The 15,915-nt window shown below is 40.8% G+C and overlaps 1 protein-coding gene across 7 annotated transcripts in view; it reads right to left on the bottom strand.

Annotated features, from left to right (window-relative positions):
* The window catches only part of LOC120371739 (glypican-5-like), a 627,960-nt gene that overhangs the window by 171,505 nt on the left and 440,540 nt on the right, over positions 1 to 15,915 (bottom strand). Inside the window, exon 8 of one of the 7 annotated variants that reach the window (XM_039487906.1) lies at positions 1,089 to 1,388. The exons of the other annotated variants lie outside the window; for them this stretch is intronic. Coding sequence (XP_039343840.1) covers positions 1,323 to 1,388 — 66 coding nt within the window. The 3' untranslated portion in view covers positions 1,089 to 1,322. Of the gene's footprint in view, positions 1 to 1,088; positions 1,389 to 15,915 lie in introns of those variants that run through there. 7 annotated transcript variants of the gene reach the window in all.

Below are 15,915 nucleotides of genomic sequence, written 5' to 3'. Positions count from 1 at the left end.
TTCACTTCAGAATGATCAGGACTTCAGCACTAGGTCTGCTGCCTGGGACTACCAATCCATTCAACCCATGGACTACTGTGGGATTTCCTTATGAAGCCCCCACAAAATGAATTATGCATCTCACTGGGAAGTTTCAGAAATGTGTTATTGGAATAGATTAGCCCTGCCCCAGGTAAAACACATGCTAAAGTCTTCTTAATGACAGAGAAGTCTGGATTTCATGGGAAGGAGGGTACTGATGCTCATTGAAGTCATAGGAATGGAGTAAATTATATCTTAACCTCCTCACTCCCATCCAAATCTGAAACATGGAATGTCCACCCAATGCACACTCCAGAGTACCCTTTAAAAAAATTGTGGCACTAACATGAGTTTTACCACCATTACATTGACCTCACTGCTTGTGTGTCATATCCCTTTCCCCTACCCTTTGTATGGCTATGTCTATTTAGATTGTAAACTTTCTGAGGAAGGGACTATCTAGTACTCTGTGGGGATGTCTGCACTGCAATTGGAGGTGTGATTTGCACTCGGCTGGGCACACGCACACTAGCTTTAATCTAGCTGGTGCACCTAAAAATAGCAGTGAAGACAAGGCTGCACAGACCCCAGCATGGGCTAGGAACGAGACTACCTACCAAAGGTTCAGGTGCACTTGCACGGCCCACACTGCACATTTGATTGCAGTGTAGACAAAACCTGTGTTTGTGCAATGCCTAGTACAATGGGGCTCTGTTCTGGGTCAGTCCCTAGACCCTACTGTAATAAACATGATTGTTTTTATTATTATGAATCTTCTTTCCTTTTTGTTCTTTCAATAAAGTACAGATGGTAGAGTTTTATTTTAAAAGTCTGATCTAACCACTTCTACATTACAGTGTATATACAGCAGTTAACGAATCACTCTATTTTCACAAGGGAACAATGCTTAAAATTCTACCCATTTTTACAGTCAAGTCCTTCTAATTTGACAGGTTTTACAACTCCAGAAGAGTTATATCATAACTATACACTCTGAGAATCTTATCATGAATATTTAAATATAGCTACCCACTAATTCTCATTTGCTTCAGGTGTTTTTTGCTAGGAGATGGTAATATGGAACCATAATAAAGGATCTCCTTGTCAAATTTATCTTCTAGGAGGCTTGAATTAACATGAAACACAGCTGAGGTATCTGTGTTTTGAAGTGCTTGAGAGACTCTTTTAATTGCCACAATCTGTTGTGCCTCTTGGATCTATTTGTGAAGGTGTTCGGCATGGTAGGCGTTTTCCTGATGAGCTTTTCTATGTCTTCTAATGCAGAAATGTTTTGTCTTGTGTCAGATGGTAGAGTTGCTGATATTTAAATGTTTGAGAATGGGACATGAAAGGAAGAAGTCTGAATACTAACAAAAGAAGAAAAGCAGATGAGACAATGGCCATTAGATGTGATAATATGTGACGTTACATTATTTTATTTAACTCTTTTCCTTACAATAACTGGGACTTAGGAATTTGTCTTTTAGGAATTGCCCATATAACAGTTTTCAAGGATAAAGTCAGTTTATGACAGCAGCCAAGTAAACTGTGCTGTGTGTATGGGTGTGCACACATGAATGTGTGTGTTATTTTTAACTCACTCTAGAAATAGATCAGTATATTCTTTAGTTCTGCAATAAATGATTTATATTAGTGGCCTTTTTCTAACATTTCTCTAAATGTTGTAAATACAGTAGGATGTTCAGTAATAATGGTCTACTCTCTTTGATTTTCTTTCCAAATGTAGCTATTCTATTCTTTTAAAATCCACTACCGAAAATTACCAAACATTTCTCCATATGGATGTGAATATCTTTGGAGCACAGAACTCCACTGTGAAAACTATACTTTGATATTAATGACATTATCTATTATTTTCATAGCAGTAGCAATAATCACATAAAGTGGCAAGTCCAGATCAGCAAGTAGTTATTATTTTATACTCCTCATTGTTTGTAAGTAGTGGTGGGTGAAATTCAGCAGCTTCATAATTAGAACGCTTATGTAACGCTTATGCAATCTCCCTTCTCCTCCTTCTCCCTACCGCTTCCTAATCAGATTGTTCTTCATTCTGCTGACCACTGACTCCTATATCCCAGTAAGGTCCAAAGACTCCTCCCCTAGATCTCTTCCCCTAACAGCTCTGCCTGCCCCTGTATCTCCTGGGGCTGATGTTGGTATCCTTACTCGGACCGATCTCATACAAATCTCTTAGCTTGCCCAAACTCAATCACGGGTGGTTGCTTAGGTCAGGCACTCTGAAAACCCACCACTACTGCAGTTTAATTGCTGTATTAACTGGAAGTCCCCCATCCTTTTATTCTGCCATATCAATGATAAAAAAGAAAGCATTTTGTGCCCCTTCTAATCTCCTCAAAATGGAGGTATGCCTGATATTTGCACAGGTATTTATTGATATTTGGAGCATGATTCTGATCTCACACAATGGCATTAACCACTGTTTGCAAGATGAGAATTGAGTGCTCCGAAGATAAATTGTATACCACTCCCATGTATGACCATATGCAATTATTTTAGCCAAGAATTCCTCATCTTTATGTTTCTGATTGAATTGCCAGGATGCCCAATACAGGATGAGGGATAATGGTCTCCCTCCAGATCTGTGTTTAATATTTAAAAACCTCTGATCAGTATTTAATTTGGAGCAATCCCATATTGCATGCAATAGAGGTCTCTCTACTGTTCCACATCTGTTAAATATTTTAAATATTTTAGCTTTATATTTACAGAGCTGGGATGGAGTATAAAGTCTGTTAATATGAAAAGTGCATGAGGTTATGTTGGGTATTCTGAGAGAGACAGATTTAGCAAGCTTAATAGGAACCATTCAATCCTCTATTGAGATGTCAGATTTGTTTCTCACAGTTTTGCACATTATATTTAACTCTGTTCTTCCCATCAAAAGCAATTCATATATTCCAGCAACACATTCAGGCATGGCTTCCTTCTGATGTCCAACTGCAGTTCTTCAGAATAAATTATACCATGGACTGTAACAAACATATGCAAAATGACGTATCTGTGAAAATGTTATGGAGCCCAACTTGCTGTCTACAAAGAGATGGGCCCTCTTGATTTGATTATGGGGATCTTGTTAACACCTGACATTTGGATAACACATTTCCAATGCAAACAAAAACTCTTTATATGAAATTTCTAAACCTTTGATCAGTCAAGAAACCACATACAATATGTCATTTAAATGTTCCAGATAATTTTCAGCTAGTAGATATACAAGGCTTGAACATCATTAGGTGGATGGTATGTTGCCAGCATGTCATTTTCAATCACTCCATTTGGGGCTCAATCCTGCATTTACTGAAATCAATAGACCACTGACTCTAATGAGTCCAGGCATTTGTCTTCAAACATATCAAACTTGCCCTCAATGAGTTATATGAATATTAAGTCTTTGTTATAGATACTACTGTGGCTGGTGCTGCAAGAGCCCAGCCAGACTTTATTTTCTGCAACTCTCCTGCCAGGATTCCATAAAGCAGGATTGGGGTAAATAGGATGCTAGTTACATATAAGGATCAGAGATGATGCATGGGTGGGGGGAAGGGGGAAGGGGGAAGGGAAGGGATGCTGGATGCGCCCCAGATTTGCTGCTTGGCTTGTACAGAGCATGCTCGCATGGACTGAGCATGCTCAGTAACACTGCTGAAGCCAACTGCCCTCACTCTGCCCCTCCACTATAGGCAGGCATGGGTGTCTCTGATAAGGATATCATGGTCACAGGAAGCAACCTAGAAGCCAGTGGGACTCTTAAGTATGGCAGACAATCAATAACACTCCCACAGTAGTAATGCATCCTACTATCAAGTCTCAATGTCCTAATTTAAAGAGATCTTAGTAACCAGTGATACTCTTGCAAGTCTTAGTGAATAAACTGGGTCATACCAACCCAGAAGTTCTACAATGTCCCATTGAATGAACAGTTTTGTGTAGCATGTCACAATTAGAGAGTGGGTTAGTAGGATCTCTATTAAAAAGAAACAAAGAAAGACTCCTTTACTCTACTCTATAATTTACAGCCATAATCTTCCAATGAAACATATATGTAACAGTATTTATTTTTATTTGTGATATCAGAGCATTGGTATTTTGCTGACAATATACACTTATGCAAGATGTTAGTCAAGCTTATGAGACAATTCTGAAAAACTCAACATTTCATTTTAAAATATATTCTATATTTATAGGTTGCAAATTGGTAAGAAAGATTTAATAAGGCAGCCAAGGAGGACTATTAGGAAAGAACCACTCTTAGGGGACTCTACTACAATACAAAAGATGCATTGCTGTTCAGTGAATTACCTTTACAAGCACTTGGTCCCTCATTACAGCATTAATCTTTGCACTTTTGATACAAGACTTAATAAGATTAATATTTCATATTGCTCTGAGAGGAACTAATGTACTGCAGAACACCATTGGCCTCTACTCCTGTCATCAGCGTCTGACAGTTTCAAAGTCTAAACATGCCAAACCATTTACTTATGTTACATTTTGCACTGCCACACAGAATGGCTCTGGCAGGGCCAAGAGGTTTAGTTGTTCTCTCTCAGACAATCTGATAAACCACCCAAATGAATTTACCACACCTCTCCTCTGTGCCCTCTTCTCCCTTCTCCTTCCCCATAGCCAGGGTGCTGCTCTAGCTTACTCTGTTCTAGACCAGCTCCCCTATAGACTGGTCTACCAGTCGGGCTTCAGCAGATAACATTTTGCTCCACTACCACCCTCTCCAGTTCCTGTAACGTACCCTCCCTGCCCCAGAATGTCCCTTCCCTGGCCCCAGCAGCCTGGATAAGCTCCTGTGTTGCAGGGATGCAGAACATAAGAATATAAGAAAGGCCGTACCGGGTCAGACCAAAGGTCCATCTAGCCCAGTAACTGTCTACTGACAGTGGCCAATACCAGGTGCCCCAGAGGGAGTGAACCTAACAGGCAATGATCAAGTGATCTTTCTCCTGCCATCCATCTCCATCCTCTGCCAAACAGAGGCTAGGGACACCATTCTTTACCCATCCTGGCTAATAGCCATTTATGGACTTAGCCACCATGAATTTATCCAGTTCCCTTTTAAACATTGTTATAGCCCTAGCCTTTACAACCTCCTCAAGTAAGGAGTTCCACAAGTTGACTGTGCGCTGCGTGAAGAAGAACTTCCTTTTATTTGTTTTAAACCTGCTGCCTATTAATTTCATTTGGTGACCCCTAGTTCTTGTATTATGGGAATAAGTAAATAACTTTTCCTTATCCACTTTCTCAACATCACTCATGATTTTATATACCTCTATCATATCCCCCCTTAGTCTCCTCTTTTCCAAGCTAAAGAGTCCTAGCTTCTTTAATCTTTCCTCATATGAGACCCTCTCCAAACCCCTAATAATTTTAGTTGCCCTTTTCTGAACCTTTTCTAGTGCTAGAATATCTTTTTTGTGGTGAGGAGACCACATCTGTACACAGTATTCGAGATGTGGGCGTACCATGGATTTATATAAGGGCAATAATATATTCTCAGTCTTATTCTCTATCCCCTTTTTAATGATTCCTAACATTCTGTTTGCTTTTTTGACCGCCTCTGCACACTGCATGGACATCTTCAGAGAACTATCCATGATGACTCCAAGATCTTTTTCCTTACTCGTTGTAGCTAAATTAGCCCCCATCATATTGTATGTATAGTTGGGGTTATTTTTTCCAATGTGTATTACTTTACATTTATCCACATTACATTTCATTTGCCATTTTGTTGCCCAATCACTTAGTTTTGTGAGATCTTTTTGAAGTTCTTCACAATCTGCTTTGGTCTTAACTATCTTGAGCAGTTTAGTATCATCTGCAAACTTTGCCACCTCACTGTTTACCCCTTTCTCCAGATCAATTATGAATAAATTGAATAGGATTGGTCCTAACACCACTAGTTACCCCTCTCCATTCTGAGAATTTACCATTTATTCCTACCCTTTATTCCCTGTCTTTTACCCAGTTCTCAGTCCATGAAAGGATCTTCCCTTTTATCCCATGACAGCTTAATTTATGTAAGAGCCTTTGGTGAGGGACCTTGTCAAAGGCTTTCTGGAAATCTAAGTACACTATGTCCACTGGATCCCCCTTGTCCACATGTTTGTTGACCCCTTCAAAGAACTCTAATAGATTAGTAAGACACGATTTCCCTTTACAGAAACCATGTGGACTATTGCTCAAACAGTTTGTGTTTTTCTATGTGTCTGACAATTTTATTTTAAACTATTGTTTCGACTAATTTGCCCAGTACTGACATTAGACTTGCTGGTCTGTAATTGCCGGGATCACCTCTAGAGCCCTTTTTAAATATTGGTGTTACATTAGCTAACTTCCAGTCATTGGGTACCGAAGCCAATTTAAAAGGACAGGTTACAAACCTTAGTTAATAGATCTGCAACTTCACATTTGAGTTCTTTCAGAACTCTTGGGTGAATGCCATCCGGTCCCAGTGACTTGTTAATATTGAGTTTATCAATTAATTCCAAAACCTCCTCTAGTGACACTTCAATCTGTGACAGTTCCTCAGATTTGTCACCTACAAAAGCCGGCTCAGGTTTGGGAATCTCCCTAACATCCTCAGCCGTGAAGACTGAAGCAAAGAATCCATTTAGTTTCTCCGCAATGACTTTATCATCTTTAAGCGCTCCTTCTGTATTTCGATCATCATGGGGCCCCACTGGTTGTTTAGCAGGCTTCCTGTTTCTGATGTACTTAAAAAACATTTTATTACCACCTTTGGAGTTTTTGGCTAGCCGTTCTTCAAATTCCTCTTTGGCTTTTCTTATTACAGTCTTGCACTTAAGTTGGCAGTGTTTGTGCTCCTTTCTATTTGCCTCACTAGGATTTGACTTCCACTTTTTAAAGGAAGTCTTTTTATCTCTCAGTGCTTCTTTTACATGGTTGTTAAGCCACGGTGGCTCTTTTTTAGTTCTTTTACTGTGTTTCTTAATTTACGGTACACATTGAAGTTGGGCCTCTATTATGGTGTCTTTAAAAAGGGCCTATGCAGCTTGCAGGGATTTCACTTTAGTCCCAGTACCTTTTAACTTTTGTTTAACTAACCCCCTCATTTTTTTATAGTTCCCCCTTTTGAAATTAAATGCCACAGTGTTGGGCTGTTGAGGTGTTCTTCCCACCACAGGGATGTTGAATGCTATTGTATTATGGTCACTATTTCCAAGCGGTCCTGCTATAGTTACCTCTTGGGCCAGCTCCTGCACTCCACTCAGGATTAAATCTAGAGTTGCCTCTCCCCTTGTGGGTTCCCGTACCAGCTGCTCCATGAAGCAGTCATTTAAAGTATCGAGAAATTTTATCTCTGCATTTCATCCTGAAGTGAAATGTTCCCAGTCAATATGGGGATAACTGAAATCCCCCACTATTATTGGGTTCTTAATTTTGATAGCCTCTCTAATTTCCCTTAGCATTTCATCATCACTATTACTGTCCTGGTCAGGTGGTCGATAATAGATCCCTAAGGTTATATTTTTATTAGAGCATGAAATTTCTATCCATAGAGATTCTATGGAACATGTGGATTCGCTTAAGATTTTTACTTCATTTGAATCTACATTTTCTTTCACATATAGTGCCACTCCTCCCCCTGCATGACCTGTTCTGTCCTTCCGATATATTTTGTACCCCGTCAGGCAGTGCTTGAATTATGGGGGAAATAAAGGGGGCTTAATGACAGTAAGTAAATATAAAGGAAAAAACACTCCCTTCCCCCCTTTGAATAAAGACAGACGTGAGGTAGCCCCTAAGGAGGCCAAGCCCTTCAACCCCTCCCAACATAATTGAAGCACTGGGGGGGAAGGGATTGATGAGGAAGGCCTGGGGGAATCCCTTGGAAACTCCTATATGGCACCTTTAAGATCACTTTCCAGTACTGCAAATTGACCTTCGTAGAGCCTACGATCTGGCCCAAAGTGTACAACACAAAACCCAGTTTGGATCGCAGTAAGTGACTGGAACTGTAAAACACACAGGAGACATATTATCTGCACCTGGGGAGGGAAAAAAAGTCATATAACACATAACTTTTCAGGTAGGAAAGTTATTCAACATGACATCAGCTTCAAAGGAAAACCAATAGCATCTTTTGATTTACAGCTGCAATACCACATCCTCTCTGGGTCGATTTCAGAGGACAAGGTAATGCGTTACGAGTCCTAGGAGCCGCAGAGTGAGGGCTTGGATAACTTGTTCAACCCCGAAAGGATACCCGTCCAGATAAGACAATCATTTAAGAGTCAAGTGCTGTGATTTTAAATGTCAGTCTCTGAATGTGTGAATAATAGTGCCAGGAGCAATCATCATGGGGAGAAAGCAACTCCCTCCCCACCACAGTTCTGTGAATTCATGACACATAAATAACCCCATGTATGATCTTACAAAGAACCCTCCACAGGACACTGTGAGCATGCACTGAGCACCAGTGAAAGGGATTTCTTAGATATGCTAATGACTTCTTAGGGAACATGCCGCTGTGAGCTGAGAGGAAGTGCAACTGACACTGTCCATTAGTAACCCTTGATGGGTCCCATTTAAAAAAAAATAGTAGTGCAGGAAATGCCTGGATGATAGGGTAAGTGGTCATGTAAATTTGTGCAGGCTGGCAGACAGATTCTCATCATTCACTTCATGCTGGCTACATCATTTGAAGATATGGCACTTTTTGGGGGGTTTGCAACTGTGTTTGAAGCACACATTTGTTGGTAAAATTATTTGCTCATAAACTTAGTGTCTACCTCTTTCAGGGGGAAAAAAAGGTCCAACACTTTCAAGCTGTTGCGGGGTTGAAAGGATCATTTAGTTTTTCAGGATCAGCTTTATTTTTTTTTTATCATCGTCATTTATTTGAAGATTGAAGAGGCAGTTTGGTAAATGAAAGAGTGAGGAAGCACGCAGAAATTCTACTACTAGCAAACAATATGCTGCAAAAAGTTTACTCACTTTGAAAATTGCTGTGGTTTTAATTTGGTCTACAATCAACTGAGGAGATTGTGAGGTTATTATGTGGGGGTCATGAGCTGTCAGCCCCGCGAATGGCAGGGCTCCGCACCTGGTGGGGCTGGCAGCCTGAGCCTGTCCGGCAGCCTGAGCCCATCCAGCCTACTTTGCCTCCAAAGAAAGGGTGCCAAAATAGAAGTTTGCCCAAGGTGCCATTTTCCCTAAGGCTGGCCCTGGGACTGAGATAACATTAGAGGGCTTGATTGCTCAGCAGCTGAAGAGCTGCATTAAACAGCAGACCAATCAGATCGGCCAAAAAAAAAAGAAGTAATTTATAATTTAACAGTCAGACACACAGGCGGGGTGGCACTAAGGGAGGGATCATGGAGGCTATAGCCACCCCAAAATTTGCCTTAGCACCCCATGTTGCCAACCCTCCCAGCGCAAAGATCAAACGTTATGCAGACGGCTCTCCAGCCGCCCAGCTCTGAAGGCAGTGCTGCAGTCAGCAGCAGCGCAGAAGTAAGGTGGCAATGTGGCGCTAGGTCGCCTGTGAAAAAGTGACATTGAGAAAGTTTCATGTGCCCCCCCCCCAGTAACTTTTTAATTAAATAATTTTTCTGCTTATAACAAATCAATAAAAATTTGTTTGTCTTAATTTAAGAGCAACGGGAAAAGGTAAATTCATTTAAAACAATAGGATTACAAATTTAGCATTTAAAATAGTATTAAATATAAAAAATGTGTTTTTAATTTATAAGGGGGAATGCACTCAGAGGCTTGCTGTGTGAAAGGCGTCGCCAATACAAAAAATTTGAGAACTACTGTGAGTCTAAATTAATATCCATTGCATGCAATGCCATCACATGAAGGTACAGAATTGGCCTCCCTACTTTCTGATTTTTCCCCTGAGCATTTGGAAATTGCTGAGGAGCCTCCCTGTATTTGAATGGCTGTGTTATGTAATAGTCTCAGTTGATATGGAGTAATTTCTGATGGCAAAAGGACAGTTACCTGTTCCGTAACTGGCGTTCTTCAAGATGTGTTGCTCATGTCTATTCCACAGTAGATGTGTGTGCTCGCCACGTGCATTGGTGCCAGAAGTTTTTCCCTTAGCAGTATCCATACTGGGGGAGCATCGCGGCAACCCCTGGAGTGGTGCCTGTATATCATGCTATAAGGGGAGCTACGGGCTCTCCCCACCCTCGGTTCCTTCTTGCTGGACAACTCCAACAGAAGGGAAGGAGGGCGGGGTGTAGAATAGACATGAGCAACACATCTCGAAGAACACCAGTTACAAAACAGGTAACTGTCCTTTCTTTTTTGAGTGATTGCTCATGTGTATTCCACAGTAGGTGATTCCAAGCAATATCTGCTGGAGGTGGCTAGGAGTTCACGATAGCTCGGGACAAAGTACCGCCCTGCCGAACCCAGTGTCATCCCTAGACTGGGAGACGATTGCGTAATGTGAAGTAAATGTGTAAACTGAGGCCCAAGTGGCCACCCTACAAATGTCTTGGATAGGGACATGGGCAACATAGGCCCCTGATGAGGCCTGAGCCCTCGTAGAGTGCACCCTAATGATCGGTGGCAGGGGCACCCCTGCTTGATCATAGCACGTGCGAATGCATGAAGTGATCCAGCGGGAAAGCCACTGGGTGGAGATAGGCTGCCCCTTCACCCGCTCGGCCGAGGCAATAAAGAGTTGCGAGGATTTCTGGAACCGCTTGGTCTGATCCAGATAAAAAGCGAGCGCCCTATGCACATCAAGCGTGTGGAGGCAGTGTTCCTCATTCGAGGAACGGGGCTTAGGACACAGCACGGGAAGAAAGATGCTCTGTTCCATATGGAAGGTGGAGACCACCTTCGAGAGGAACGTTGGGTGTAGGAGGAGCTGGACTTTATCCCTTGGAAGTCTGTATAGGGGGGTTCCGAGATTAAGGTCCTAAATTCCGAGACACGTTGGGCCGATGTGATCGCTACAAGGAAGGCCACCTTCCATGCGAGGTGAGACCAGGAACACGTGGTCAGGGGTTCAACTACATTTTTTGCATCAACATCACTAGCTGTCGGGTCAGTTATGGGAATGGTGATTGTTAACAACTGTCACTGGTGCAAAGATAGCACAAAATAACATGCTGTCTGCTAACAGAGATCAAAACAGTGTTGGTTTGGGCGAGCCTCCTTTTTCCCCCTCCTTCTGATAAAAACAAAACAAAACATATCGTTTTGATCTTTCAACGATGAAATAGTAGATTAAAAGAAGGAGAAAACTAGGGCCCAGAATCTTAGCTGGTATCAATATAGCACCATTTATTTCACCAGCACATGATCCAGCCCTACATATTTACAATCCAAATGCCTTTCCCCATAAGTTTATAACATCTTTTACAGTACTCCTCATGGAAAAATCAAACAATTTAATACAGAATGGTAACCTTTCTAGAGTATCCTTAAACCAGCCTATGCAATTCTATAGCAACATTATAATTCTCTCCAGAGTTATACAGTTTGCTCAGAAGAATTCCTATAGAATCCTATACCACAGCACCATGTAAGTTTTATCCCTATTATATTCTATAGGATTTTTCCATAAGGGAGTACAACATTTGGGCCTGAAAGCCTTGAGTGTTTTTTAAAACTGTCCTAGGCTTGTGAGCCTGCAGGATTCTTTTTCTAAGTAGGAAGAGCATGCTCACCAAAGAAGGTATTTCAAGGTTCTCAGGGCTCTAATATAAAGTTACTTAACAAGTTGCTGAGTGACTCTAAATATTAAACATATTTTACAACTAGATGCTTTGCCAGCTGCAGTACAGCTGTAAGCATTAAATATTTAAAGAGTTGCCTTTCCCAGTTGCTGAGTGGTTAAATCTTAACCATACACATTTTCCCCCCCACTGGACCTCATTGGAATACAGCTGACTGTTAAAAGCAACTGTGAGATTTTGTTGCTTTTCAGTTTCTCCCCCAAATCTCATTTTAATCTGTATCTGTGGGACCACCCATCTGATTTACACTGTAAACTGTAACAAAGTGGGAGGAAATTCTAAATCAGAGTGCATGAAATGAATCCTGAGTTCAGAATACATCATCAAGGCAGAGTGAAAATTTCCTGTAAGCACCCTTCTGGGTGAACATCACTGAGTGGGCCTTCACTTATATTTTAGTATGGTAGAAAATAATGTACTAGCTGTATATCTATGTCCACATGCTCAGCAGCATGAGTGTTATGAATGGGGACAGGAGGTTATGGCAGGGAAAGTTTGGCATGCAGGATACATCCAGATTTAAGATTTCATTATGCTGAGAAATAATGGTGTAATTTTCAATTGATGGGAGCATCTATAAGCCTCAAAGCTGAGTGCATCTATTTAGAATGATCATGAGAATTATCCATATACTAGAGCTCCTGTAAGATGAAACCTATTCACAGGGACATTAAGTGAGTTTTTCCTTTCTGATGTATAGAGTTTCTTTTCAACTCGCTCTTCTGGGCCTTCTGTAGGGTTTATACTGCTATCACATGGTACTGTTATGTATACATATCATTGGGTTACTTTTTAAAATATAAATCAATGTTAATTATATTAACAGTGATTTCTCTCAGTGTAAAATCTTCTAATCAGCTCTATGGAGCATATATAAGATAAGCAGTAGAAAGGACGAATTACCTCTGTTTGAGCAAACAATATAGCTTCTCTGGTTACTTCCATGCTCTAAACAGGAATTTTGCAGCCTGTGGTTACAACGGTCATAGTAACAACATTTTCAAATAGAGCAAAGATGGTTCCTATTATTATTTATTTTTATAGTGCCATAAATATGCATAATAAACGAAGCTGGATTTCCTGTCCCAAAGACTGTACGTAATAAGGGCGAGATTGTGTAGTTTAGCTCTGTTCTAGCAAAGTCTGCGTGTGCTTTGTCTTAAGCATGTGAATAGCCCTACTGAAGTCAAAACATATGCTTATGTGGTTGCACAGCCCTGAGTCTGGGGCATTGCGTAGCTGCACCACCCCAAGAGGCACTGGGATTTAGAGAAGCATAATGAGGCTGAGGCACTCTGAGTACACTAGGGAAGACAATAACTTGCTACAGTCCTTTTCCGGGTGAAGTTTATTCCCTTCTGCACAGGGGAGGGGGGTAAAGATCAGGGGCACCATTTCAGATTTTGGTGGTGTGGGGGGCAACTTTAACCAAGATTCCAAAGGCTACTCAGGCACCTGAAAACTCTTGGTTTTTTTTTTCCAGATAATTTAGAAATGAGCTGATAGGAGCACTGTATCTAATTCTTATAGGAAAAAAAGAGGATTTAATAAATATTAGATCCACTCAGCTCTAATACTAACATGTTCTCACATCTTGTGCCAAGTCACTTAAGGAACACTGGTTAAGTTTAAAATGTTAATGTATATTCTTTGTTACTAACTCTTGATTACAACAATTGAAACAATTGTAGAAAAATCTAGATTACTTTCTATCACTTTTTTGCAGTTCACCAAGCTTGGAATAGATCATTTAACTTTGAAAACATGCTACTATGGCAAGACCCCATGAGTCTTGCACCTGCCTGGGGCTCTAGAGGTGTTACCTCACTACAAATAATAGACTAGAAAGGTTATTAAACAGGAGCAAAACTGACACTTTCAGGTCACTTTCATAGTATTGCCAATCCCAAATGTTCAAAAATCATGAATCTGGCTCACCAAAAATCATGAGATTATGTAAAAACAACAAATTTGGGGTTCTTTTTATTTGCCTTCTGCCTTTTGAGCCTTGAGGGTGCACTGGGGTACACATTTTGAAGCTTTCCTCACAGCCACGAGGACTAGAAACTTCATTTTTAATTTAAGACTGAAGGCTGAAATCATCACAAATCCATTTGACTCCAGGAGCTGGGGCTTTAAGGAAAACAATTATCATGAGATTCAAGACAAAATCATGAAAGTTGGCAACACTGCTTTTACTTCTGTTGAAAGGCTAGTTACTTTTATGAAGGCTTGTAAACACAGCTCTACAGAGATTGAATTACAGTTCTCACAGGAGAATATTTACAACCAAACACCAAGAAAATTATATATTTTAAAGTTGAGAAAAAAAAACAGAGACTTCTGAGCTATATCAAGGCCACTACAGGCAGGAAAGGAAAATAAACAGGCACAGGAGCTCTGGGCAGCTCTTCCTTTAGAAAGAAAGTTGGAGGGTCAAATCTTCTAGTCCTTAGTCAACTAAAATTTCTATTGCCATCAATGCCTCTACTCATAGATATACACATCACATGTGAGGTCAATAACTATACACGTCATACTTAAATATCTGAGCCATCTTATCCAGAGTTACACATCTTATATGCATTGGCTCAGGGACTGGATTTTCTGGCATATTCTGAACAGTCCTGAGTACACACATGGTGCGCAGTGAATAATGCAAATCATGACAATAATCTCCTCTCATCTGACTCTCATTCTTCATCCTTCCTAAATTCTGTGCTGCTTTTCATGCTGTCAACAATGACATCCATCCTGGGACTGAAGCGTTTGCTGGAGTCTCAGAGAACTGGCCATTTTTTTTGTGCTCCCACCTATCAGAATTCTCTTTTTTTTTGCAGCATGCAGCAGAGAGAGAGAGAGAGGCTGGTCTGCTGGATAGGGAGCTATCCCTGAAAGACCTGGGTTCTACTGCCACCATGGACTTCCTGTCTGATCCCCGGCCTGTGCTTTAAGGACAGAATTTCAAAGATTTTTAGGCACCCAAAGATGCAGCTAGATATCTAGTGGGGTTTACAAAGCACCAAAATGCATTTGAAAATCTCACTAGGTGCCTAAATACCATTGAAAATCTGGTCTTTAGTCTGTGTGTGCCTCAGTGCCCCATCTGTACACTGGGTTACAGCAATGCTCTACCTCACTGAAGGGCTGGGAGGAGAAATAGGTTAGACATTGTGAGGCTCAGCCTCAGATATCATGGTAATGGGGCCACATAAGTATACAGTAAGAGTGGGAACTTTTCTATACACTGCTAGCCCTTCCCTGGGTTTGACAGCTTATTTTAACCTATGTTCCCAAACTCCCCCTTTTCTGAAACTAACCTAGGCTCAGTGCTTTGCTGTATTTTTTCTGAGTCCCCTGTGTGTTCTCTCTAAAACAGTGGTCCCCAACCTTTTTCGTCTGGCAGGCGCCAGACAACGAGCCACGGAGGACCATGGCGGTGGACGAGCATCCGCCGAAATGCTGCCTTTAAGGTAACAAAGGTTGTTTTTTTTAAGCAGTGTCTCAGAATTTGTGGAAATGAAAGCCATATTCCAAAGGAAAGTTACTCCACTTAAGAAGTAGACTTGCTGATGAGAAATAACCACCTCAGATTTTGTTAACACCTGGTATCTTTAGTTTCTGCTTTGAGTGAGATTTGACAGTTGAATTGTAAACCACTTGGAGCAGGAAGTGCCAAACGGAAAAGGCACTGCTACTTCTCATTTTTGGGGCAAGCCAAATGGAAAGTAATTTGTCATCACAAATACAAGCCACATTTATCAGTGCGACAGATGTAACACAGAAAGAACTTTTGGATGTGCTCTGAGCATGTTCAAAATTCACAGGATGCTGGCTTGAGACATTAATGCATACTGATGATAAAGCACAAGATCATGTGTAATGTATTGAGCATTGGTTAAGAAATAGCAAAACGGATAGCTACATTACTACATTGTAATCTTCTTCTAATAAAAAAAAAAATGGACACAAATCAATCATCATCATCAAAAACAAAAAAAAACCAGTGGGAGAACTTTAACCCTAACCACCACCCAGTGACAGACTTGAAGGTTTTGCAAACAAAAAAAAAAAAAAAAAAAGAAAGAAGAGAAGACTGAACTTGAATGAATAAATA

Source organism: Mauremys reevesii, linkage group 9 (assembly GCF_016161935.1).
Source record: "Mauremys reevesii isolate NIE-2019 linkage group 9, ASM1616193v1, whole genome shotgun sequence".
Lineage (NCBI taxonomy): Eukaryota > Metazoa > Chordata > Testudines > Geoemydidae > Mauremys > Mauremys reevesii.
This window is presented reverse-complemented; position numbering and strand designations above follow the sequence as displayed.